General features: G+C 46.3%; 1 protein-coding gene across 5 annotated transcripts in view; it reads left to right on the top strand.

The window, feature by feature from the left end:
* Positions 1-27,811, top strand: part of UVRAG (UV radiation resistance associated) — a 92,246-nt gene that overhangs the window by 26,977 nt on the left and 37,458 nt on the right. For all 5 annotated transcript variants that reach the window (XR_009968588.1, XM_062639144.1, XM_062639143.1 and 2 more), the window contains 6 exons: positions 9,839-9,944; positions 11,487-11,613; positions 13,049-13,133; positions 13,595-13,682; positions 14,231-14,291; positions 16,267-16,432. Coding sequence is in view for 4 of the 5 variants with exons in the window: in XM_062639144.1 (XP_062495128.1) it covers positions 9,839-9,944; positions 11,487-11,613; positions 13,049-13,133; positions 13,595-13,682; positions 14,231-14,291; positions 16,267-16,432 (633 nt within the window). In the remaining variant the exon portion in view is untranslated. The remainder of the gene's footprint in view (positions 1-9,838; positions 9,945-11,486; positions 11,614-13,048; positions 13,134-13,594; positions 13,683-14,230; positions 14,292-16,266; positions 16,433-27,811) is intronic.

The raw sequence follows: 27,811 nt of genomic DNA on the forward strand, positions 1-27,811 counted from the left end.
AAAATTCACAAGCTGCACGTGTGGTTTCCTAATGCTTCCATGGGACATGTGGATATGAAGAACAGCTTTGTCCTGGTTTTGCTTAAACTCCCTAAAACCAGGAAGCAAATCCTAGTGATGACGGTGTCTGTATCCCAGTTATTCTGATGGTATCATTCTGCCAGGTGGGATCAGCTGAACAGTGTGGAAATCATAGAATGGTTTCTGTTGGAAGGGACCTTAAAGCTTATCCAGCTCCAACTCTTGCCATGGGCAGGGACCCCTTCCACTAGAGTAGCTTGCTTCAAGCCTCTGTGTCCAGCCTGGCCTTGAACACTGCCAGGGATGGGGCATCATCCTTGTGTGAGATGAGCAACTGAGAGAGAAGGTTTTACCTCGACCCTCACCTCCTGAAAAAGTACAAAATGAGAACTTCTGTGGTCAGCCTCTCCATCAAACCTGTTTTGGGGGGAAGAAATGATTGAATTTTTGTTTTTACTTCTCAGAAGAAGTGAATAGCTCAAACTCATGAAGCTTGTGAATAGGCCTTAATGAAAAGCACATGCTTGGCTCAAATTCTGTTGATTTAAAGAAATTAGTTAGGAATGCCAGAGCGTGTGAACAGTAGAAAATGGTTTGAGTGTTGGATAAAAGTCGTGCCTGTATGCTCAGATGCTTAATGACTCAGATTTACAAGTTCATTAAGCAGGAGGAAAAGTTTAAGTACCCAGAGAGCTGAGCTTTACACAAGGAGAGTTCTCAGCACCTCTGCAGCTCATGAACCTTCTTGTTTTGGGGCAGGGGCAAGATGCTCAGGCAGATGAAGACAGGCTGAGAACATTGGTGCTGTTGAGCCTGGGGAAGAGAAGCTGCGTGGAGACCTCAGAGCAGCTTCCAGTGTCTGAAGGGGGCTACAAGGATGCTGGAGAGGGACTCTTCATCAGGGACTGCAGTGATAGGACAAGGGGTGATGGGTTCAGACTGAAACAGGGGAAGTTCAGGTTGGATCTGAGGCAAAAGTTCTTTACTGTGAGGGTGCTGAGGTGCTGGCACAGGGTGCCCAGAGAAGCTGTGGCTGCCCCATCCCTGGCAGTGTTGAAGGTCAGGTGGGACACAGGGGCTTGGAGCAAGTTGCTCTAGTGGAAGGTGTCCCTGGCCATGGCAGGGGTTGGAACTGGATGGCCTTAAGGTCCTTTCCAACCCAAACCATTCTATGACTGTATGAAATGTAGTGCTGTTAAGCAGTTGTTCATGCCATATAGAAATGACAAATGTTCTCCCAGCCTTTTGTTTTAAAAAGGGCTAGCTAACAAAAATGAGCCCCCCCCATTGGGAAGCTGAAAGGTTGAGGTTTTGTCCCTTGGCTGTCTTGTCAGATTTCCTGAGGAGAGGTCACTTAAAGGCATTCTAAATATTATGTTGCTGGTGGTAATAGGTTCGAGAGTAACGTGTTTCACCTTTCACATCACACTCAGGATGGGCCAGATTCATCTGAGGTCATGTTCTGGACATGTCTCCATAATCACACTCTCAGCACGTTTGCAGCACTAATGGGAATAGGTTTATATTTAGGATTCTCTGAGTTTTCTCTCTTTTCTTTAAATAGTGAAAAATAGACGTTTCAGTCTGAAGTGGTGTTGGGAAGATGGGGTGTGCTGGCAATTGCTAAAAGAAGACCTTAAAATCCTATATGTTAGGATTCTGCTTTGGTTCCTAAATCTAAAAACGATTATCTTGTAGTCTGCATCAGATCCTTATGGTATTGTGACAGAACAATTGGCCTGCTATTAGTTTTTATGCTTCTATATATGTGAGTGCCTCAAATCCTCCACAGTTCTGCTTGCAGACAGAAAGTGCTCTAAGAATTAGTGAAACATGCCCCTTTGAAGGTTTGTTTCCTATGTTTTTCTCTCTCCAGTCCAAAACTGCATTGTCTGTGATTTAACCATTTCTTCAGCAGCATGGATGGCATGCTTGTGCTTTTTAGCCAGCCACTAAGTGCAGATTGAAAGCATTTTGGTTGTATCCTGGGCTGCATCAAAAGGAGCATGACCAGCAGGTTGGAGGAGGTGATCCTGCCCCTCTGCTCTTGTGAGACCCCACTTGAAGCACTGTGTGCAGTGCTGGTGCAGGAAGAGAAGATGCTCTCAGCTGTTCCCTGACTGTTCAGGTTGTACAGCATCTGCCCCATCCCTGGCAGTGTTCAAGGCCAGGTTGGACACGGGCTTGGAGCAAGCTGCTCCAGTGGAAGGTGTCCCTGCCCGTGGCAGGGACTGGATCTTGATGAGCTTTAAGGTCCCTTCAACCCAAACCAGTCTGGGATCCTATGATGATAAACCCATAGGTGAGTCATGCCAATCTATTCTGACTTGAGCTTCACTGAATTTCTTCTGTTTTCATCCTCATCTCCATGAAGGAAGTGAGGCTGTGCAGTGAGTGGGATTCATTGTCCAGCCTCTGCAGCTCTGACTGCATGGAAATAGTGTGGCTCTTCTCTACCCTATTCCTTTCAGCCTGCTGGTACTTGCATAGAGATAAAAGGAGGTAGGAAAGCTTAGTTTAATTTCTACGTCAAAATATGCACTGCGGAGTCTTTCATTTATAGCTTTTCCCTTTGCTGTCCTTTCCTCACAAAGATTCCCGACTTACAAATGCCACCAACTTCTTTCTAAACACTGTAGTTATAGATGTTCATGCAGTAGGAAGAGTGCCACATGCTGTGAAGATGGCACTTGTGTGTGGCAGGAGAAGGTTATCACCTTTGATGCTCTTGCAGTGCCTTGCTCTTCGTTTTCCTGTGAGTATGTTAGCAGTCAAATTGCTGGCTCTCAAACTGCAGACCTTCAGACTTTAATCCTGTTGCTGCCACCACCCTCTCCCAGCAGGAGCCTGGAAGGGGCAGTAGGATTCCTCTTAGCCTGACTTGTGCTTTTAAATCAGTATGTTCCTCTGCTAAAAACTCCCCTTTGCTAGTGATAACTGTGATTGTTTTCCTGCAGTGGCCAGCCTGGATGTTTCTAAGCTAGGAAGCATTTCCACCTGGAAGACTTGGCTCCTCGTACTGTGTAAGCAGCCAAGACAGGGCAGGCATCCCCTTGGCTTGGGACATGAAACCCCAGGTGGCCTGAAGCCAACACAAATAAACACAGACTGTAATGGGACCTCTTGAGTGCCTCTGTATGCTTCAATAAGCAGCACTTGCATGGATGAGCACTACAACAAGTGTCATCTCTCTTGGCCTAAAAAGCATGGGGGTTGGAATCGTGGGGTGGTGTCTTCCTGGGATGGAAACTGGGATGTGAATTTTCTGAAGGGGTTCCTTAGGGATATTTATGTGTGGAATCAGACATTATGGACAAATCTGTTGCCAGGCCTTTCACTTGTGTGGTGCAAAGCTGTATGGAAACTGAGGCTAATCAGTCACCACAAGAGTCGGTTTACAAGGCTGACTTTTGCCCAGATCTGTAGAAGGGAATGACATGGGTCACAGCAAGTTGAAACAGTCCATGAAGCATGGGAGAGAGGTGGGGGGTTTGTATGTTAACTGCAGGGTTAGCAGTTAACATACAGTTAGCTGCTGCATTTATCTTCAGCTTTCCCAGTAGAGCTTATGGAATGAAACACCTTAATGGTGGCAGATCTTTAGCCTAAGCATGATAGGGACGTTGCTAGCTCTTGATCAAATATGGGTTCAGAGCTCTGTTTAAAAGAGGAATGACAGAGCTGTGCAGAACTTCATAAACAGCTTTATTCTGCTGCTTTATTTGTGCTGGTGTGTGAAAGACCTTATCAATGAAGTGATGTTCAATGAGATTAGAAGTCAGAACCAACCAGGTTGGAAAAGCCCTTTAAGGCCTCCTCTCCATGGGGTGTGAACACTTGCAGGGCCGGTGCCTGCAGCCCTGCCCTGGGCAGCCTGTTCCAATGCCTGAGCACCCTCTGGGGCAGGAATTGTTCCTCAGCTCCATCTAAACCTGCCCTGGTGCATCTTGAGGCCATTTCCTCTTGTCCTAAATGCTCACATGTTTATGCCCTTTGGGAATTGGATTTGCATGTAACTTACCTTTGTACTATGTAGACTGTCTTGAATGTGATTGTTGACCTGACTTACTGCAAACTGATAAGCACCAGTATCAAGAACAAAAAGCAGCTTCCTTTTGTTATTTGCCACAAATACATCTGTTCTTTGGGTAAAAAACTCAAGCCATAAACTCAGCCCAGCACTGGAGTCCAGTCTGTGACTTGGAATAAGAGGGTTAGAGACAGCTCAGGTTTTGTGACTTCATTTCTGCAAAACATGGTTTGTTCTTCACATGAAGGAAGTTTCAGGGGAAGTTTAGATTGGCTATAAGGAGGAAATCCTTTCCTGTTAGGGTGGTGAGGCACTGGAATGGGTTGCCCAGGGAGGTTGTGAATGCTCCATCCCTGGCAGTGTTCAAGGCCAGGTTGGACGAGGCCTTGGGTGCCATGGTTTAGTGTGAGGTGTCCCTGCCCATGGCAGGGGGGCTGGAACTGGATGATCTTAAGGTCCTTTCCAACCCAAACTATTCTGTGATTCTATGAAGACTCCTCTTCCATTCCTGCCCTCTATGTATTGAAGGTGATCTATCTACTAGGTAGCTCCTCATGCTGGAGGCCAGGACCTCCCTTGCTCCCAGCCTGCCAGACGTGTTTGGTCCTTTCCTTCTCCATTTACACTTAGCTCAAAGCATCCACTGCTGAGGTGTCCACATGGATTTGATTCTCCAAAAGCTTCATTGGAGCCTTACACATGTAAGACTCAAACCTGTGTGGAAGGATGATGTGCCTGTGCTCCGGCGGCACTGTCTTGTTTGAGTTTCTCACAGCACTGGCTCTCATAGAGCTTTAATGCCATAAATGAACAAGTCAGACTTGCATTTTCTTCTCCTCTTACTCCCTACTGTCTTCTCTCACCTTTTAACAAGTTGGAGCTATGGGTTGCTGAGGAAATTGGGAAAGGGAGTGGAAGATCAGGAGCTTTAACTTGTTCTTGTGGGAAAGCAGATGTAGCAGATGATGGTTTAAAGGGCTGTGTCTGAAGTATGTTATAGCTGGCTGGCACTTGCCATAATCTCATTGCTGGGCTGATACAAAGTAATGTACGTTCCATTTTTTATATTTAATAGGAAAGTCTTGGATTACTTATTTAATAATAGGTTTGAGTATTTTCCTTCTAGGATCCTACATCTTACTTATTGCCAGAAGTATTCTGTTCTCTCTTCTAAATCCCTGGTAGTAATTCTCAGTTTAAATTTAGGCTCATTGTAAACTAAGGTTGTTCTGGCAACTACAAGCATAGGAGTTTATTTCTCTTGTGAGAAGTAGCTGGAGTATGGGGCTGCTGTAATTAATGGATGTATTTATGGCTTAAAGTTGTGTCCATGAGCGATCCAGATGTGTCTGATAGCAGCAAAGAGCTATTTGGAGTGTGTGATAGAACTACAAAATCCTGTATCAGATGTCCAATAAAGCTGAGAGTCTTTCATTAATGTAAATCTAAGCATATGTTAGCTTAATAGGCACAACTGTCACTACATCCAGCTTTCAGGTTTATAAGGACTGCAGCCAGGAATGAACTTGCTGTATAAACTAGTAAATCACTGGACTAATTCATGGCCAAGAGGGATATCTCAGTTGCAGGATACAGCATGTTTCCTAAAGGAAAGTGCTTCAGCTGAACCTTCGAACACTGCAGAGCTGAAAGAGAGCAAATGTGTTGTTACAGCCCATTCCCCAGTTGTAAAGTCAAGTTGTGTTGGACCACTGCATTGTGGAAGCTTGGGAAGTCAGGAAGCCTGCTCCTTCTTGCAAACAAGACACGGCTGGTATTGCAAAGAAATCCTGTATTAGTGGTGAGGAAGTCCAAAGCATGGCAAGTTCTTTTTCCCTTCCAAGTCAGTACCCAGATTGAATTGATTGGCAGAGCATCATATACTAGAATTGCTTTAAATCTTACAGCCAAGGTAGGAAGTAGGTTTTTTTTTAGTGGGGGAAGGAGATAGTTCTGTCAAACTTAAAAAGCCTTGAAGAATTACCCCAAATAGCCCAAATTTCAGCTACTTGGGATCTAGCATGTGGGGAGATGCTGAAGCTTTACCTACTGGGCCTTCCTACATCAAGTAGGGATGCAACCTTTGTTGGTCTTGCCTTGCAGTACTATAATGGGTTTGTATCTATCCCCTTAAACTTCCAAAGGAAGGGAGAGTATCTTGTTTCCTCTTAATCTCCCCACCTCAGAAAAGAAGGTAATAGGAGAATGAAAGTAGAACAGCAGCTTCATGCATCTCTACCTCCAGTCTCTGAGAGTTGTAAGGAATGTTAATGCCTGCTTTGCTTTCCAGTTCTTTCCCAGGCAGCAGGAAACTCACCTGAGGTTGGACCATTGCACAGCAGCTCTTGGGGGCCCCCAGCAGCAGTAAATCTGTCCCACTTAATGTGCATGTTACCTCTGGTGCTGGCTGACAATGGCTGTGAGCTGCTGCAGAGCCACCAGAGCAGCCTGCTGACCCAGGGTGACGACACTGTTGGCTAAGCTATCCCTTGAAGAAGGCTTGAGGCTCTGCTCTCACTGGTTTGGCTTTCCTGACCGCTGAAGGAAGTCTGGAAGCAAGCCAGTGGCCTCTTAAAGCCCTGAATTAGTTCTTGAAGTGCTATGGAAGTGCTAATTTTAATAAGAAATAATAGCCCTCTTGAACAATGTAGGAAGAATCCTGCATTGGCTGATAGCACATTGGTTATGCCATCAGCTGGCTAATTGTTGTCAAGTACTAAACCAATCCATAGAATCACAGAATGGTTTGGGTTGGAAAGGATCTTAAGATCATCCAGTTCCAACCCCCCCTGCCATGGGCAGGGACACCTCACACTAAACCATGGCACCCAAGGCTCTGTCCAACCTGGCCTTGAACACTGCCAGGGATGGAGCATTCACAACCTCGCTGGGCAATCCAGATTATATTCAAAGCACACGTTGTGCCAGCTTTAGGCTGTAGTGTTGGACTTGCATTCAGACTAGAAATGGGAAAAATCTGTGGTCAATTAGCAATGAAATTTCTCTCCATTCACTACATATATATTTTAATGTAGATTTATGGCCTCAACTTGATCTCCATTCATGGGTACAATCATAACTGCCTCCACTACACTGTCTTGTGCATGCAGAAACGATGGCAGGGACCCCTTCCACTGGAGCAGCTTGCTCCAAGCCCCTGTGTCCAACCTGGCCTTGAGCACTGCCAGGGATGGGGCAGCCACAGCTTCTCTGGGCACCCTGTGCCAGCGCCTCAGCACCCTCACAGGGAAGAGCTTCTGCCTAAGAGCTCAGCTCAGTCTCCCCTCGGGCAGGTTAAAGCCATTCCCCTTTTGCTGATGTTCCCGTCACTTAGTTTGCATTCCTGTTGTTGAATAACCAAAGATTTCCATGTGGGGACCTTTCTGGCTGGAAAAGGGAGATTTTTGTTGGTAGCTGCTGGTTTTGTGACATGAATCCCTAAAAGTTTTAATCTTGGAAGTTTTAACTTTGGATGTAGTCATAATCTTACTGTTACCACTTTAAAGTTCTTGGAATAACAGTAAATGTACTGGGATTGAGTCAACCAGTATCAGTAAATTCTTTGTCTTGTGGTGTAAATGGTGTTAGTTGGCATCAAGGCAGCCAAGTTTAACTGGATGGTTTTGTTCTTTATGTTGCATGATTGATGTTTGGCTGTCCTGGGTTCAGCAGTAGCAGTCATTTTTCCCCTTCTTGGTAGCTGGTGCAGTGCAATGTTTTGACTTTCAGCTCGGGAAAAGAGCTGATAACAAGCGATGTTTTGGTTTGGCCAAGGACTTTGTGAGCCTCATGCTCTGCCAGGGAGGAGGGGGAGCCAGGAGGAAGCAGAGACAGGACACCTGACCCAAACTGACCAAAGAGGTATTCCATACCACAGCACGGCATGTCCAGGATGTAACTGGAGTTACCTGGAAGGGTGGGAGACTGCGGGGTTGTTCAGAGCTTGGTCGGGCTTATCGGTCGGCTGGTGGTGAGATGATGTATTCTCTTCCCTTGTTATTTCCTTTATCATTATTATCATTGGTGGTAGCATTGATCTGTGTTATTTAGTTACTAAACTGTATTCTCCTCTCCGTCCCTCCGAGAGCAGGGGGAGGGAAAATAATTTGACTGGGTTTAAACCACGACATTGGCTTAAAAAGAAAATAATTTCTTATTAAACCCAGGCTTGATTACTGAATTATTTTGTGTAGCAGCCTGTGTAGGTTAGGAATAGACCTTTATATACAGATTAACTGAAGTATTCTAAACTGTGTACTGGTTTGGGGAGTCAGTCTGAATTAATGTTTGTCCCTTATATTTGCCCAGAGAAGCTGTGGCTGCCCCATCCCTGGCAGTGTTCAAGGCCAGGTTGGACACAGGGGCTTGGAGCAAGCTGCTCTAGTGGAAGGGGTCCCTGGCCGTGGCAGGGGTTGGAGCTGGATGAGCTTTAAGCCCCCTTCCGACCCAATCCATGACTCTATGAATGTTACTAACACTGTTTGTTCCCTGTTGCCCTTCTATCATCTCTTTGCTGTGTATTAGCTTGCTGAGCCGCTGTCCTCATACTGAATGAACCAAGATGTAATGTGTGCCATTAAGTTGGTATGCTGAGGGGAGATGCTGTGAGAAGTAGTAGTGCTTTGTGGTTACTCATATTTGAAGCACGTAGCCTGATCAGGCTGCATACATACCATTAAAAACCATTAGCCAAAACCTTTGAATAATAATCCTTATAAATCTGGAAGAGATTAAAGAGTGTAGAAGGAAGGAGCTGTGTATCCTGTTCTGTGTGCTCTCCTGCTTTGGTCCTTGGCTCACAGCAAATGTGTGACCTTACTTTAATAGAATTAAGCATTCCCATGAAGAGGGGTTAATTTTGAGTGAATGGTGATGGTCACTGAAACAACCTTGGCCTTTGCATTGCATCAGCCTGGCAAAGCACTGATGCCATGTGGTAGGATACCTGTTTGGGGTTTTGCTGTTCTCATTAGACCTTAGTTATGTTCTTATCCCAGCAGCAAGGTTGTCTGAAGAGGATCCTTATAAAAGGAGAAGCCATTAATAGTGAAAACTGTGACTGGGAGGTGTAAGCCTGGGTGTACATGCCTTAAAAGACATTGTCTGCAGACCAACTCTCATTTTATTTAGTGAATACATTAATTTCTGCTCCATATTAATGCCTTTAATGCCTCTCTTAGACTGTGTTTTGCCACTGCTTTCCCCTGCCTGGTTTCTTTTTCCTCATAAGGCAAACAGTCTGTTTCCTTTTCACCCTAAAGTCAGGGTTAGATCAGAAACAGTCCTCATCTTTCACTCTTCAAGCATAGTTCAACTCAGAAAACCACATTTCTGTTGCAGAAGGGTCCATAGGATATAGGGAGATACTAAAGGGTATTTTGCGCTCTTGGCCTGGGCAGCTCTGTGTTATCTAAAGGATATTTGCACTTTTTAAAGCTGGGCTATATAACAGTGCCCATGGTAACTGTTGTGTCTTGATATTAACAGTGTTAGAACTTGATTACAGAGATTTCATGTCATGATTATCTGCTCTGTCACCTACAGCTTTGCTTATCAGCTTCTATTGTATTTAACAAACGAAAAGGAGATTTGGTGGTTGATCGTATTTAGGCACTTGCTGGTTTGCTTTGGCTACTCCTTCATGTGATGATTCCTCCTCTAATGCTTCATTTCTAACTGGAAGCTGACATTGCATTCACATTACTGCTGCTGGGTTTAAGGCAGCTGATGCATTCATCATGTGTTGGGGAACCTGTACTTCAGCCCTATCTTCTCTTTTCCTCACAGGCTTCACAGAGCCCAGTGTGCAATTAAACAGACTCAGGTAACTGTTCAGAAAATAGGAAGGGAGATTGAAGAGAAGCTGAGATGTACATCTACAAGCAATGAACTGGTGAGTTTGGGTGTTTAAAACCTTATTCTACAGGCTTGCTCTAGCATCTGGCTGGTGTTTTGACCATAAGCTTGTTTTTCTTCACACTTGACAGTCGATCTTTAAACCTGTCATTTCAAATGGGAACTCCTCAGAGAAGCAGAATGGAATGGATTTGAGATTTGTGTCTGTTAATAAACTGTTTATCCTATTTCTACCTTTATTTTCTATAACTGCTTTGAAACTGTAAAAGCCTAAATACAGCGCAGTGCACAGGAGAGGTTGATCAGGAGAACCAAACTTGGAATGATTTAGATAAATCTTGACAGGAACCTGTGGTGGATTTAGAGGGAGGTGAGTCTATTGCCAGTATCTTCTTGCACCCTGCTCCCTTTGGGTGAACACAATTCCTGCAGAAGCTGTCATTCAAGTGACACATTCATTTTAAGCAGGAATTGTATTAGATCTCACAATAGCTTTTGACAGTTTGTTTTGCCTGTTCTCTTCCCCTCTCCAAAAGCAGGCATTGGCACGAGTTCCTGCTTTCTGCCCACAAAGGTTGAGCTCAGGTGCAAGCAGTGAGGTGATGGAACAAGAGGGGCTCAAAGTGACTGTGTGCAGTTCTGGTGTCCTCAGCATAAGACAGACATGGAGCTGTTGGAACAAGTCCAGAGGAGGCCACAAGGATGATCAGGGATTGGAGCAGCTCCTGTATGGAGACAGGCTGAGAGAGTTGGGGCTGTTGAGCCTGGAGAAGAGAAGCTGTGTGGAGACCGCAGAGCAGCTTCCAGTATCTGAAGGGGGCTACAAGGATGCTGGGGAGGGACTCTTCATCAGGGACTGGAGTGATAGGACAAGGGGTGATGGGTTCAAACTGAGACAGGGGAAGTTTAGATTGGATCTAAGGAAGAAGTTCTTTACTGTGAGGGTGGTGAGGCACTGGAATGGGTTGTCCAGGGAAGTTGTGAATGCTCCATCCCTGGCAGTGTTCAAGGCCAGGTTGGACAGAGCCTTGGGTGACATAGTCTGGTGTGAGGTGTCCCTGGCCATGGCAGAGGGTTGGAACTGAATGATCTCAAGGTCCTTTACAGCCCAAACCATTCTATGATTCTATGACTTCATTATATTTGTCCTCACTGACATGAGGCTGGTGCCTTGTCCAGGAACAGGCAAACATGGGATGTGAAGTTACTTTAAGGTCCCTTCTGTGGCCCTGCTGCCACACTGGTGCTGATAGAGGCCAGGATGCTGTTGACTTCTTGGCTGCCTGGGCGCAAACTCTTGTTCAGGTCCATTAATCAGGACCCCTAGGTCCTTTTCCATGAGCAGCTTTCCAGCCACTCTTCCACAATCAGAGCAGAGGAGATGCATCCCAGAGGAGGACACAGCTGAGTTTCTCTCCTTCCAAAGCAGCAAAATGCTTAAGGCCTGTGGTAATCTATGAACTCTGGCAGACACTTGTCTTGTCTTATTTTTTCCCTTCTCTCCTATCACCCCTTTTATGGAACTGTTTGTGTGCAGAAAAGCTGCTTTATTGTTTAAAATGTGCTTTTCTTCCAACAGAAAAAGGAGAGTGAATGTTTACAGCTGAAGATCCTGGTGCTACGCAATGAACTGGAGAGGCAGAAGAAGGCCCTTGGTCAAGAAGTATCCTTATTGCATAAGGAAAAAAGTACTTTGCATGACAGAGGTAAGTGTAAAACTGCTGCTATTGCAGGTATCCATAATCCACTGATCAGAAGAGTAGTAGCCTTGCTGATGGTCATGGTCACCAACATGAAGGTGCTGTTTTAGGTTGTTTTTTTTTACCTGGCTCTAACTTACTTCTGTTTATCTGAAGTTTGCAGCCAGATCCAGGCTCTTCACCGTCTGTGTTATAATGAATCCTGGACAGGAGATTCTGTTCTGCTTCTGAAGAGCTTCTTACCATGACACATCTCTAAAGCAATATTGCAGCAGTGCTTAATTAAATTGTAATGGGAAAATCAGAAGAGCTGCACTATTAACACAGTAAACAGCACCGTGATGCAGGCACATTATCATGTCATAAGGGATGTTGTCATGCCTGTGATTAGGATCCCATTCTAAGTGTTAGAAGACAAATATCCCTCTTAATAGCTTATAATGTAAGTGAAAGGTGACGTGCTCAGTTGTCTTGGTGTTTGCTTTTACTGGGGAAGTGTCCTGTAGTGGTAAAATCTGTGTCAGTGTCTCTTTGGAGCTCACCAGAGACCAAGCTACAGGGATGTTTGATCTTCTCCCAGGGCTTTTAAAACTTAATTGAGTCTACAGTAATTAATCACTACTAAAAATGAGGGGGTTTTGTCATTTACTTCTTCCTCTGAAGAAAGATGGAGAAGGGCTTTTTACAAGGGCCTATAGGCTTGTTGGAGTGAGGCCAGAGGAGGCTACGAAGGTGCTGTGAGGGCTGGAGCAGCTCTGCTCTGGAGCCAGGCTGAGAGAGCTGGGCTCATTAGCCTGAAGAAGAGAAGGCTCCTTAAGGGGAGACCTGAGAGCAGCTCCAGTGCCTAAAGGGGCTGCAGGAAAGCTGGAGAGGGGCTTGGGACAAGGGCCTGTAGGGACAGGCCAAGGGGAATGGCTTTAACCTGCCAGAGGGGAGACTGAGCTGAGCTCTTAGGCAGAAGCTCTTCCCTGTGAGGGTGCTGAGGCGCTGGCACAGGGTGCCCAGGAGAAGCTGTGGCTGCCCCATCCCTGGCAGTGTTCAAGGCCAGGTTGGACACAGGGGCTTGGAGCAAGCTGCTCTAGTGGAAGGGGTCCCTGCCCGTGGCAGGGGTTGGAACTGGATCAACTTTAAGGTCCCTTCCAACCCAAACCAGTCTGGGATCCTACGTATTTCTCCACTACTGTGGACATGAGGGGAGCAGGTGTCAAAGAAGAATGAAGTTATATTGGGTGTCTTTGGCTGGTGAATGGTGTGTAATGCATGGAGAAGTGTTCCTCCTTGACTGCCATTCCCTTGTTGGCAGCATCACATGGAAAACAGGCATCTAAAAGTACATGGAGGGTTATTGCCAACATTTGTGTCAGTATCTACATTTATAATACTTCAGATAGCCAAGAAAATATTTGATACTATTTTTTTTTCCCTGATTCCTCATGTTTAGGAAATACATTTGAGAGTGAATACCAGAAACTTCAAGAGCATAATGAATCCCTGCATGAATTAAGAAAGGAATGCACTGCCAAGAGGTAACAAGACCGATGCCTTTTCTGCTCTTGGAAAGGAAATACAGGTTTGAGAGCAGGCCATTTGGCTCCTGGCACCAAATTCTTCCCAATGTCACCCCAAAACCTCTGTTCAGACATATCTGCTATGATTTGTAGGTATCTAAAGTGACAATTGAGAGTGGCAAGTCTAGAAGAGAAGAAAACAGATGCTTGGTTGCATGTGTAGACTACGTAAAGAGTTTTAGGTGTGTTTTAGTGTAACAGAGCTTTAGGAATTAGTTGTCATAGGCAAAATATGCTTATATGAGGTACAAGTGAAAATGCAAAGTTACCTTAGTGTTCTCTATTGGGGTGGAATTGCCTTGCTTTTTTGGGAGAGGGGAGGTGGCGCTTGGGAAGATGCAGAGGGAATATGATGGTTGGATACCTTTACTTAAAGCTTTTTGTAGGAACTAATGGGTTTGGGATCTCTTTCCCCAAAGAGAACTGTTTCTGAAGACACACGCCCAGCAGACTATTCGATGCAAACAACTGCTGTCAGAGCTCTCCTACATCTACCCTATTGATCTGGTATGGTTTTGACATTCTGCTTGATGGGAAATGAACCTCCTATTTATCACACTGTGAGCAAATACCACGTTTTATTCATGATGAAACTTGCACTTCACTCATGCTGGTCTTTCCCAGCTTTACCTTGGATTTGGTCCCTGGATTGGAACTTAACGGGAGGAGGACTTGTGCCAACATCTCTCAAATAGTCTCCACTACAAGAGCAGAATAGCTGTATTTTAATGGATGCTTTCCATTCTGTTTACCATGATATAAAGTAACCCTGACAGTAAACTAGCTGAACTGTAATGGAGTGCACATAAACAGATGTCAAAGTAGAGCTCCAAAACCTTTATATAATGAATTAAGATGAAGCTCTCCCTTTTTCTATATAGCATTTATTTCCATATTATGTAGAACATGGACTAAAATACAAACTCACTCTGAGTTTAGTTGAATATTTGGTTTCTGCTCTCAAAAAATGCTTTGTTGTGATGGGTTTTTTTGTGCAGGTTTCTGTGTTCTGGGTGTTCCTTTTCCATTCTCATTGTTGGTTTTTAACCTTGCAGAATGATCAAAAGGATTACTTTGTTTGTGGAGTCAAGCTTCCTAATTCTGAAGACTTTCAAGGTAGCTGCACGTTCTTAATTCAGTTGTTACAGTTGATGCTGCTGCTGAACTTCATGAAATTAAGTAAAGTGATAGGAATGGCTTATGATGCAGATACCTGGCTGAAAAGGGACTAGAAGTAAACTTATGCATCATTTATTCCTAATTCCTAGTACAAAGGGGGTTACTGTTGATGCTTAGAAAAGTACCTCAGTATTCCAAGTCTCAACACTGGGACACTGGAGCAGGTTACCCAGGGAGGCTCCAGAGTTTCCATCTGGAGTCTCCATCCTTGAGGATGCTCAGAACCCAATGGGGTCATGCACAGCCTGCTGTAGCTGATCCTACACTGAGCAGGGTGGTAGGACTATGCAGTTTCCAGAGGTGCCTTCCAAATGGAGGGATGCTGGATAATGCTTGTCCAATCTAAAATTCCATTGTGGCTACTCGCAGTCCATAAACCTGGATTGGGGCATTGTGCATGAATCCCCATTCAGTTTGCTGTAGCTGCTGGTGGGCTTACCAAATACATACCTTGCATAAGGAAGACTTTAAAGCTGGAGTATGTGGAGTATTTTAGAAGTCAGCTTCTAGTTTAACTGTCTGTACTCTTCCTGTTGCAGAAGCAAATCTGTAATATACCTTTTTGAGTAACAGTTGTACAGGTGACTGCATGAGGGTGCTGAGGCACTGGCACAGGGTGCCCAGAGAAGTTGTGGCTGCCCCATCCCTGGCAGTGTTCAAGGCCAGGTTGGACACAGGGGCTTGGAGCAAGCTGCTCTAGTGGAAGGCTTTTGGAGCAACCTATTGCAGGGTGGTGGAACTGGATGATCTTAAGGTCCTTTTCAACCCAAGCCATCCTATGGTTCTAAGTTAGGCTCTCAGAGCTCAGTATGATTTCATAGTTGTGGCTGAACATCACTGTAAGCTTCTTGGAGAGTCCTCTGTACAGCTGATTTCACAGGACTCCCTTGTGCCTTAGGGTGATTCTCACATTGTTTGTATTGGTATGTTCACTTATATAGAACTAAAATAGAGCAAATAGAAAGGAAAAGCCCTCGGAGGCTGAAGGCTGTAATTTGAATTGCCAGACCCATGTGTATTCCCCCTCAGGTGAAACTTCAAGGTTGCAACCTTAAATGTCCAATTGAAAGTGATACTTTAAACCAATGGGTTAATCTAAGTACTTGCAGTTATTGGCAGAGAATAGATTTCATACCCTGGGGTCGGTGTCTCTCCAACTGATCTCACTAATGAATGGAGTTTGGAGGAATGCAGCTTTCCCTGACCCTGGTCATACATGTCAGCTCCACCTCAGACATGCATAAAGCTTGAGGCTTCAGTTTTGTCTTGGGGATTTTGTTTTGCTTTTCCCATTTCTTCTCCACCCTCCCCTACTCAGCAAGTGTTGAAGAGTCATATTTAGCTTTGAAAAGTGGAATATTGGAAGGAGAACAAGTTATCCCCCATTTTGTGTTGCTCTTTAATGGAAGAGGCAAATGCAGTGAAGTGCAAGCAACTGTAAGCCTAAATTTCAGTCTTGAACCTCTTCTTCAGTTATAACTTCTGACAGCTTCATTATTGTATTGTTCTCTGAGCAATAATAATACCTGAAGGGGCCTACAAGGATGCTGGAGAGGGGCTCTTCATCAGGGACTGTGGTGATAGGACAAGGGGTGATGGGTTCAAACTGAAACAGGGGAAGTTCAGGTTGGAGATAAGGCAGAAGCTCTTCCCTGTGAGGGTGCAGAGGCGCTGGCACGGGGTGCCCAGAGAAGCTGTGGCTGCCCCATCCCTGGCAGTGTTCAAGGCCAGGTTGGACAGAACTGTGGGTGACATTGTCTAGGGTGAGGTGTCCCTGCCCATGGCAAGGGGTTGGAACTGCAGGATCTTAAGGTCCTTTCCAACCCAAACCGTTCTATGATGGACTTGCACTCAGCCTACAGTCGGATTCAGTTGAGTTATTTTAATAATGGAATCCTTTTGTTCTTGACAGCAAAAGATGATGGAAGCATTGCTGTTGCCCTGGGCTACACTGCACACTTGGTGTCAATGATATCCTACTTCTTACAAGTGCCACTCAGGTATCCAATAATCCACAAGGGCTCCCGGTCTACGATAAAGGACAACATCAATGACAAACTGACAGAGAAAGAGCGAGAGTAAGTATGTTATAAATACGCTTATGTCCTTTATCAGAATGATAAAACCCCCTTGAACAGTTCTGGGTAGTGTGAAAGGACACAGAGTTTCAAGTTATTACTGGGGCTGTTCAGCCTGGAGAGGAGAAGCTGCATGGAGACCTCGGAGCAGCTTCCAGTGTCTGAAGGGGGCTGCAAGGATACAGAGAGGGACTCTTCATCAGGGTCTGGAGTGATAGCACAAGGGGTGATGGGTTCAAACTGAAACAGGGGAAGTTCAGGTTAGATATAAGGAAGAAGTTCTTTACTGTGAGGGTGGTGAGGCACCAGCACAGGAGAAGCTGTGGCTGCCCCATCTCTGGCAGTGTTCAAGGCCAGGTTGGACACAGGGGCTTGGAGTAAGCTGCTCTAGTGGCAGGGAGTTGGAACTGGGTAAGCTTAAAGGTCCTTTCCAAACCAAACCAGTCTGGGACTCTGTGATCTAAAACCTAGTAAAATTAATACTTTGTTTTAACATGGAGGATTTTAATCAACTGAAAAAGAGCAGTGTAAGCTGTTCCCTACTACAAATCAATTCTCAACGAGGAGTGTTTAACTTGTTCTGTAGTCATTGTCTTTCAACATGTAGCTATGCTATTGTTATTGTTATGCTACTAGGAAACAGGGTCCTGCTGTCCTTAAATTCACTCTCCACATCCTTTCTCCTGTGTTTTGGCACTTTGCCTCTTTCCCATTGTCTTTGCACCTGTGTGCTCTAATGTGAAAGTAGCTGCAATTGTTGGTTAAGCTTTACTTTAAAGCCTGAAACCACAGAATTCAAAGGAACTCACTGCTGACCATCTGTCAAGGCCACGTCTCATCCTGTCTGTGTGGATGGTGACAGGGTCAGGAACTTTGTTATTCCATAGGAAAGGTTTGAAAAAGTACGAAAGGAAATGGCTGAGGGGAAATGGATTTTTGGAAAGGAGCTGTGTGTGACACAGAACCCCTCTTCTCTTTGGAAATAAGCAATCAAAGTATTACATTAATTCCTAATGGTCCAAATCAAGTTGGAAGGGTCTTATTGTGCACAGTTGACAGGATTGGGATGCTTGGAAGTGTCTGATTTCTCTTTGAAGCTTAGTGACCATTGGCAAGCAGACCCTTGAGTTGAACTCACTGAGGTCTTCCTGTTCTGACACAATAGGACTATAGAATGATGTCTTACAAATGAATTCTGATACCATTTTAAGAACTTGTCCAAACACTTCCTGGGCAACTTACCATGAATCTGGTTTGCTTCAGTGTAGTTCTCTTTGCATATGACCAAACTCTTTCCTGTTCTTAGACCATTTCTGTCTCTGCTCTCATGAGACCTCACTGGGAGCATTGTGTGCAGTTCTGGTGTTCTCAACATAAAGAGGACATGGAACTGTTGGAACAAGTCCAGAGGAGGCCATGAGGATGATCAGGGGCTGGAGCAGCTCCTGTATGGAGCCAGGCTGAGAAAGTTGGGGCTGTTGAGCCTGGAGAAGAGAAGCTGCATGGAGACCTCAGAGCAGCTTCCAGTGTCTGAAGGGGGGCTATAGGGATGCTGGGGAGGGACTCTTCATTAGGGACTGCAGTGATAGGACAAGGGGTGATGGGTTAAAACTGACACAGGGGAAGTTTAGATTGGATATAAGGAAGAAGTTCTTTACTGTGAGGGTGCTGAGGCACTGGAATGGTTTGCCCAGGGAGGTTGTGAATGCTCCATCCCTGGCAGTGTTCAAGGCCAGGTTGGACAGAGCCTTGGGTGCCATGGTTTAGTGTGAGGGATCCCTGCCCGTGGCAGGGGGGTTGGAGCTTGATGATCTTAAGGTCCTTTCCAACCCAAACCATTCTATGATTCTATCTGGAAAACAGATTTCAGAGGAGTGGAGCTGCCTGTGTGTGGGTGTAGGAAAGATTAAACCAATTTCCTGTTGTCTGAGACAGATTGGAAGGTTTAGTCCTTCAGGCCGTAGCCTCCCAACCCCTCCTCACTTAGCCTTTCATTTCACGGTAGGTTTCTGCAAAGGAGAAAGTTTTTAGCTAAGTCTCTGAATCCCTTTGGGGCCATTTCCTTGTGTTCTGCAACACTTTAGTCAGGATTAGCTCCTGCTGAGATCTTCTGTTCCCGGCTTTTGGAGAGTCAGTCCCCCCATCTCTCAAAGGACTTGGCTAGCTATAGAAAACCTCCAAAGGCTTAACTTGCACTTTTCATTCCAGACTAATAGCTCATGTTTCTCACCTGCTCCTGAGCTGAATTGAACACAGCAATTAACAGCCATTAGTAAACGTCTTCCTTTCAGTCACCTGCCATTTAGCAGCTTTTCAAACTCCAGCCTCAGCTGTTGAGTAACTGTAGTGAGGTTTTCTCTCTGCTGTGTGATGTTGTGTTGTAGTAAAACTGATTATTGACTGGGTTAAACGTTTTTCTTGGCTTTATACTTCTTTTGGACTCTAGGGTTGCCCTGAGATCCATATGAAGAGCTTCTAAGTGCTTTGGGGACCTCATAGCAGCCTTCCATTATCTGAAGGGGGCTTATAAGGATGCTGGTGAGGGACTCTTCATTAGGGACTGTAGTGATAGGACAAGGGGTGATGGGTTCAACTGAAACAGAGGAAGTTTAGATTGGATCTAAGGAAGAAGTTCTTTCCTGTGAGGGTGCTGAGGCACTGGAATGGGTTGCCCAGGGAGGTTGTGAATGCTCCATCCCTGGCAGTGCTCAAAGCCAGGTTGGACAGAGCCTTGGGTGACCTGGTCTAGTGTGAGGTGTCCCTGCCCATGGCAGGAGGGGTTGGACCTGGATGATCTTAAGGTCCTTTCCAACCCTAACTCTTCTATGGTTCTAAAAAGACATACATTGGAGGAATAACTGATCTCTTTACTAGAGAGAATTCCATAAGTACACGTGTTTGTTTCTACTGTTATACTGGATAAATGTCTTGCTTCACTGTAAGGTTTCTTTACCAGTTTTTTCAAGCCCTTGTTATAAGCTGGTTAAACATTCTGAGAGCTTTCACAACGTAAGTTACTGTCTGCTTCACAGCTGTATTCTTGGATGCTCCAGGTCATTTCAGCATCAAAGTTCTTGTAGAAGTATTATGTTTGTCTGCTACAGTTACTGTTAGACCAGACCTGAAGAGTGTACAAATGAAGCAGGAGGCTCTGGTGAGAACTTAAGCGCTTGTCACATGAGTGCAGGTAGAATGAGGCGTAGAATACCTGCTGGTAGCATACAATATATGGTCAGCTTTGTAACTGCAGAGATAGTGGTGTTTATAATCTATTCAATAACTGTTCCCTTCCTGTATTCCATAAAATAGCTCTGGTGCTATTACAAGGCTGTTTCTCTCATAAATCTACTTTTGTGACTTTCTGAACCACCAAATTAAGGCAGGAACATGCTTTTTACTAAATATCTCATTAATGCACTTTTTCAGTGATCCCTTTCCACATTTCCAGAGTGTATCAAATATGTAGGAAGGAAAGAGTATTACTGCTTAGAAGTTCTGGAGCCAAGATTTCAAAGCATATGAGTGTGCCCTTGGTATGTTTGAGGTGATACAGAGCTGGGTGGGAGTGTTGATGTGCTGGAGGATAGGAAAGCTCTGCAGAGGGATCTGGACAGGTTGGAGCTGTGGGACAAAGCCAATCATATGAGATTCAACAGAGCTTAGTGCTGGGTCCTGCACTTGTGTCACAGCAACCCCATGAAACTCCAGGCTTGAGGAATTGTGGCTGGAAACTGCTCATGGAAAAGGCCCTGGGGGTGCTGATGGATGGAGCTGAACGTGAGCAGCTTGTGCCCAGGCAGCCAGGGAGCCCCCAGCATCCTGGCCTGGATCAGCACCAGTGCGGCAGCAGGGCCAGGGCAGGGACTGTGCCCCTGCACTGGGCGCTGGTGAGGCTGCACCTCGGATCCTGTGTTCAGCTCTGGGCCCCTCACTTCAAGAGAGACACTGAGGTGCTGGAGCATGGCAGTCAGGTGAAGTTCCCGATGACTGGAAAAAGGGAAATATAACCCCCATTTTCCAGAAGGGGAAAATGGATGACCCGGGGAATTACAGAGCAGTCAGTCTCACCTCTGAGCCTGGCAAAATCCTGGAGCAGATTCTCCTGGCAGGCATGCTAAGGCACATGGAAATCAACAAGGTGCTTGGTGACAGCCAGCAGGGCTTCACTAAGGGGAAACCCTGCCTGACCAATGTGGTGGCCTTCTATGATGGGGCTACGGAACTGATGGACAGGGGTAGAGCCGTTGATGGCATCTACCTGGACTTGTGCAAAGCGTTCGACACTGTCCCACACGACATCCTTGTCTCTAAATTGGAGAGACATCAATTTGATGGATGGAGCACTCGGTGGATAAAGAACTGGCTGGATGGCCGCACACAAAGAGTTGTGGTCAATGGCTCAATGTCCGGCTGGGGACCAGTAACGAGTGGTGTCCCTCAGGGGTCGGTGTTGGGACCGGTCTTGTTCAACATCTTTGTCGCTGCCATGGACAGTGGGATTGAGCGCGCCCTCAGCAAGTTTGCCGATGACACCGAGCTGTGTGGTTCGGTTGATACCCTGCAGGGAAGGAATGCCATCCAGAGGGACCTCGACACGCTTGTGAGGTGGGCTGATGCCAACCTCATGGAGTTTAACCATGCCAAGTGCAAGGTCCTACACCTGGGTGGGAGCAATCCCAGGCACAGCTACAGGTTGGGCAGAGAAGAGATTCAGAGCAGCCCAAGGAGAAGGACTTGGGGGTGTTGGTTGATGAGAAAATGAACATGAGCCGGCTTCAGTGTGCGCTCACAGCCCAGAAAGCAACCGTATCCTGGGCTGCATCAAAAGGAGCGTGACCAGCAGGGCGAAGGAGGTGATCCTGCCCCTCTGCTCTGCTCTGGTGAGACCTCACCTGGAGCATTGTGTGCAGTTCTGGTGTCCTCAACATAAAAAGGACATGGAACTGTTGGAACAAGACCAGAGGAGGCCACGAGGATGAGCAGGGGCTGGAGCAGCTCCTGTATGGAGACAGGCTGAGAACATTGGGGCTGTTGAGCCTGGAGAAGAGAAGCTGTGTGGAGACCTCAGAGCAGCTTCCAGTGTCTGAAGGGGGCCTGTAGGGATGCTGGGGAGGGACTCTTCATTAGGGACTGTAGTGATAGGACAAGGGGTGATGGGTTCAAACTGAAACAGGGGAAGTTCAGATTGAATCTAAGGAGGAAATTCTTTCCCATTAGGGTGGTGAGGCACTGGAATGGGTTGCCCAGGGAGGTTGTGAATGCTCCATCCCTGGCAGTGTTCAGGGCCAAGTTGGACAGAGCCTTGGGTGCCATGGTTTAGTGTGAGGTGTCCCTGCCCATGGCAGGGGGGTTGGAACTGGATGATCATAAGGTCCTTTCCAACCATAACTATTCCATGATTCTGTGATATTTCAGCTACTTGAGACAACAGTGTGTTCCTCCCTCCATTGACAAACAAACATGTCTGCTGGATAAACCACCTACATTCTTTGGCATCATTCTTGCAGAGCTGAAGTCTCACACTTCATCACAGCCTCAGAAACACAGGAGGAATGCTGAGATTAAACTATCAATGATATGTTTTGACACTGTCTGTCAAGCCCTGCATTTAATGCTTCTGGTAGTCTGCTCCCAGATTTTAAATAGAGAATAGCTTAGAGGGTAGAGCAAAGTAAGGATTGTTGTGTCTGGAGGGAGGCAGACTCTGTTGTTGCTGTTATTGTTGTAGTATTTCTCATATAGTCTTCATTCAGTGCTGATACAAGCTAAACATCTCACAGATTCAATGCCTGCATGTTTCTGGCTGGAAGCTACTGAATCTCTTTAAATCATATCAGTCTCCTTGTTAGTTGTAATGTGAGTACAGCGGAGCACACTCATGCCATCTGTTTGGGAGCCTTTGGGCATCTCTGACTTCAAAGCTATGCTCAGTTCCTACTTCTTGTAATCAAGATTTCGTATAACATTTCTACAACCTGCTGGTTGAATATTAAAGAGGAGAGTGCTCATTTAATCATGAGACAGCTTTCTAAATCATGCTGCTACTTGTCCTGTCTGAAAACCTTCTGTTGTGATTAAATGCAGGAAGTACAGTGATGAATGGTGGAGAGGGGCTTTGGACAAGGGCCTGTAGGGCCAGGCCAAGGGGAATGGCTTTAACCTGCCCGAGGGGAGACTGAGCTGAGCTCTGAGGCAGAAGCTCTTCCCTGTGAGGGTGCTGAGGCGCTGGCACAGGGTGCCCAGAGAAGCTGTGGATGCCCCATCCCTGGCAGTGTTGAAGGCCAGGTTGGACACAGGGGCTTGGAGCAAGCTGCTCTAGTGGAAGGGGTCCCTGCCCGTGGCAGGGGTTGGAACTGGATGAGCTTTGAGGTCCCTTCCAGCACAAACCAGTCTGGGATTCTATGAGTAAAGCAAAGAGATCAAGACTTCTTCCAAAATACCTTTCTCAATGCACTGTCTTTCAATTCAATGTGACAAGCTGGATTGGCAGATAAGGGGTGATGAGTGTTGCTGAACAGGCATATGGATAGTTTTGGAGTGTTTGAAACCACTTGTGGAATGAGCGTAGTTGAAAAGTGATCCTTGCTACCATGGCCTTGCTCCTGCTCCAATGAGTATGAAAAATCAGAGTTTCAACCGTAGTAGACTTACTACCACAGGACGAAGGTGGTTATTGCTTTGTGGCTGGGAATAGATAAGCCACTTACCACAAAGCCATCTCACACAAGCAAGTGAAGAGTAACTTTTCCCTGCCATTAACATCTTCCAGCTCACTCCAAGTCTTTAATCACATTTGGTACTTGATCTGAGATAATACAATGGCAGCTTGGGGAAGGAATCTTGGCAAACTCCAATCAGATGGAGGGAGATGGTTTGTTGAGAAATCTAATAGCTGTCAAAGCAACGTTGAGTCTTTGTGGTAGATTGAGTGTGTGTAAAGTGTTGCTCAAAGAATGCTTGTTGCCATGAACTTATCTTGAACTGCATTATTACATCCCACATTCTTGAGGCTACTCAGCTAGAGTCCTGGCTTGTTTTATTCTTGATCTCCAAAACAATGCTTTTTGCCTTCCTTGCCTCAGCAAATATTACTGTGTGCAGATTAAGGATTACATCAGGTGTTCTTGAATGGATTTAGATGCTGTTAACAACTGGTTCTGGGAACTAGGAGCTCTTACATGCTCCTGGCTCACCCTGGGAAAGCTGATTTTGGTAAGTGCAGTAGATGAGACCACTGACCCCAGACATCTACAGCTGAGAAATGTTTCTGTGAAGACATATGAGTCTTAAGTCACTCCCTTTGGAGCACTAGGCTCCTGCTGAGATGATTTCTCTAAGCATTACTTCATTGCTCGAGAAGCAAGGACTTGACCTGTATAAAGTGTCCTCTAGTTAAAAACTAAGCCTTCAGTGGCAGGGAGATGTAAAGCTGTAGTAGGGAGGTTGTCTGCTCTGTCCTCACGGATAGTCCTTCCTTGTGATGGTTTGTATGTGGCAAGCCCTGAATTCAAGCTGGGATGTGTCATGAAAACATCAGGGTTACTCACTCCATGGATTGCTAGCTGTCTTCTGGAGGTGTTGGAAAGCATTAATGGCTGAAACAGTTCTGGTGTCCTCAACATAAGAAGGACATGGAGTTGTTGGAGCAAGTCCAGAGGAGGCCACAAGGATGATCAGGGGCTGCTGGAGCACGTCCTGTATGGAGCCAGGCTGAGAAAGTTAGGGCTGTTCAGCCTGGAGAAGAGAGGAATCTCTTCCAGTGTCTGAAGGGGGCTGCAAGGATGCTGGGGAGGGACTCTTCATCAGGGACTGCAGTGATAGGACAAGGGGTGATGGGTTCAAACTGAAACAGGGGAGGTTTAGGTTGGATATAAGGAAGAAGCTTTTCCCTGTGAGGGTGCTGAGGCACTGGCACAGGGTGCCCAGAGAAGCTGTGGCTGCCCCATCCGTGGCAGTGCTCAAGGCCAGGTTGGACAGAGCTTTGGGTAACATGTCTAGTATGATTCTGTAATGATACCCTCTTGTCTAAATTACTGGCTATCTTATCCAAAACTGCCTCTTTGCTTTCTTTTCCCTCTATCCAACCTGTACATATCGAAGCTATTGTAGGTTCCCCAAGAGCAAGGTCACAGCTGTTATACTTCTTAATGAGAAGATGGCAGTGCTTCTGCTTCTCATTATCATCATCTTGAGCTATTCAGATAGGCATTTCGAAAGCACATTCCATAAAGTTAAACTGCCAATACGTATTCCTTTCCCAATAAACTAATTCTCTTTGTGTTGTGTAAAGCTTGAATGAGGATATGGGTTTTTTTTCCCCTTGGCAATCAGTATTTTTGTCATCAAGTTTGTTTTACAAGTTTCTCTCCAGTTACTAAAACCCATGTAGTAACCAAACCTGCATTCACTTGTGATTTGTGATGCATCCCCATGTTTTAATGTCAGCACTAACAAAGCAAAGTGCACGCTTGTAGTCCTGCTTTTCCATTTGATTTCAGCCTTGCTTATGAGGTGGCGATCTTAGCTTCTTAGTTTGACACTCTTCCAAGCATGCTGATGGCTGGCAGACTGGTTAGTTCTTCCTCTTAGGTAACTGGACACCTTAAGGTCAGCTTGTGGCCTCCACCATCATTTGGTAGCTTGATCTAAAAAGGGTATCAGGAGTATTGTGTTACAGCTCTGTAGCTGAGAAGTGCAGTGGTGATGGCAGTTTCCTACCATTGCATTTTAGCTGTGTTCTTTCCAACAGGCCCTCAAGCTGCTTGTCTGCTACGTAACATCAGTGCCAGTCTCTGCTCTGAAGCTCATACAGCTGTGAGGCAGCTTATTTGAGAAGGAGATGGGCTTTGAAGCTGGGCTTTGCTGCTGCAAACCTCATTTTAGGTCAACAAGGCTGACAAGAAAGCTGGAAACGGGCTTTGGGCAAGGTTTCATAGGGCCAGGCCAAGGGGAATGGCTTTAACCTGCCAGAGGGGAGATTGAGCTGAGCTCTTAGGCAGAAGCTCTTCCCTGTGAGGGTGCTGAGGCGCTGGCACAGGGTGCCCAGAGAAGCTGTGGCTGCCCCATCCCTGGCAGTGTTCAAGGCCAGGTTGGACACAGGGGCTTGGAGCAAGCTGCTCTAGTGGAAGGGGTCCCTGCCCGTGGCAGGGGTTGGACCTGGCTGAGCTTTGAGATCTCTTCTAACACAAACCAGACTGGGATTCCATGTGCCTTGCTCATCTATTGGAGTGTTGGGTATTCTTGTGCCTGTTCTTCCTCAGACTACTTTTCCTAATACCCACTTGGAAACATCCTTGGTAGCAGTGATTTCAAGTGACCCAGCTTGAACAATGGGAGCCCTTCTCACTTAAAAAAGGCTTTTAAGGTTTCCTTCTTCTGAATGCAGAAAAGGCCCAACACTATTAAATAACAAAAGCTTTCTGGGGATACAACATTCCTTTATAGTGAGCAAACAGGATGTGGTTTGTGTTGGAGGGAAGACACCAGCTCCTTCCACCTCTGCCTGCCCCCCTCGCAGACCCCCATAAGGGCTGAGGTTGAAACAATTCAAACTTCAGTAAATGTTTAGACCATGTTCTTGTCCACTCCTCATACTTCAGCCCTATCAAGCAAGAACTTGTGACTTTTTTCAGGTCATTATCTTATCTGGTTTGGGCTATTTAGTTCTATCCTCATGTAGGGTGTCCTATCCATGGGCTTAAGCTTAAAATCCATCATTCTCTAAACTACCCTGGTTCTTGGTAGTGTTGTGTGAGGCACAGTTGTTCCCCACATCTGACGGATGACTCTGCTATCACACCAGTGACTGCTACAGGCACAGAAATGCATCAGCTCTTTATCTGTACAAGAGTGAATAATTGGGTTTCAGCTGCATTCTGCCAAGTCCTGCTCTGCAGTCATCTCCCTGCAGCCATCCTGCATATTGGCCTTGGAAATAGGGAGTGAAGGAGAAAACCACAGCGTGTTGGTTCTGTCACAAATCCAGTGCATGAAATTGTGTAGGAAGCAGCAAAGGTGTTTCAGATATGGTGGTACAGGCTTCATTTAGTCAGTGAACTGAGTTTGTGATCTTCAGTGAACTAGTAGGTAATGCGTTGATGGCCAAGTAGAGGCCAGTGATGGGTGGTGTTCCTCAGGAGTCAATACTGGGCTTGGAGCTGTTGAATATCTTTGTTGAAGACCTGGACAGTGGGACTGAGCACCCTCAGCAGGTTTGCTGATGACACCGAGCTGTGTGGTGCAGTGACACTGGAGGGAAGGGATGGGATCCAGAGGGACCTGGACAGGCTGAGAGCTGGGACCATGTGAACCTCATGGAGCTCAACCAGGCCAAGGGCAAGGTCCTGCCCATGGGTTGGGGCAATCCCAGCACAAACCCAGGCTGGGGGAGCCTGGATGGAGCAGCCTGAGGAGAAGGACTTGGGGTGTTGGGTGAGGAGAAGCTCCCCATGACCCGGCTTCAGTGTGTGCTTGAGCCCAGAACCCCCCCATGTGCTGGGCTGCACCCCCAGAGCGTGAGCAGCAGCTCAGGGAGGGGATCCTGCCCCTCTGCTGTGTGAAGGGGAGACCCCCCTGCAGCCCTCCAGCTCTGGGGCAGCAGCACAAGAGGGACGTGGAGCTGTTGGAGCGAGGCCAGAGGAGGCCATGGAGATGCTGCGAGGGCTGGAGCAGCTCTGCTCTGGAGCCAGGCTGAGAGAGCTGGGCTGGGTGAGCCTGGAGAAGAGAAGGCTCCTGAAGGGGAGACCTGAGAGCAGCTCCAGTGCCTGAAGGGGCTGCAGGAAAGCTGGAGAGGGGCTTGGGACAAGGGCTTGTAGGGACAGGCCGAGGGGAATGGCTTTAACTTGCCCGAGGGGAGACTGAGCTGAGCTCTTAGGCAGAAGCTCTTCCCTGGGAGGGTGCTGAGGCGCTGGCACAGGGTGCCCAGAGAAGCTGTGGCTGCCCCATCCCTGGCAGTGTTCAAGGCCAGGTTGGACACAGGGGTTTGGAGCAAGCTGCTCTAGTGGAAGGTGTCCCTGCCCGTGGCAGGGGTTGGAACTGGATGTGCTTTAAGGTTCCCATCCAAACCAGCCTGGGCTTCTGGAATAATTAAGTGTTCTTAAAGCAGCACTGTCCTTGCTGTTAATTTAGCCTGCAAAGCCATGTATATTAGTAGTCTTTGAACTTTTCCATCACTTTGTCAATTAAGGTTTTCTAACACAATTCCAAACTAGATTTGGAATTTAACTTACACTTGCCAAAGGGGTGTAATATACTATTTAACTTGTGCCACACTTCAGCCTGTGGAAAGCAGTTAGCTGTGATGTGCAAAAATCATTATTTTCCTGACTTCTTCCCTGAAGAGCTTTCTGAAGGAGAGATTAAACTTTGAGACTTTGAATA

The sequence above is a fragment of the Pezoporus occidentalis genome, unplaced genomic scaffold, assembly GCF_034315485.1.
Source record: "Pezoporus occidentalis ecotype Australia unplaced genomic scaffold, CSIRO_AGI_Poc_V1 ctg6, whole genome shotgun sequence".
Lineage (NCBI taxonomy): Eukaryota > Metazoa > Chordata > Aves > Psittaciformes > Psittacidae > Pezoporus > Pezoporus occidentalis.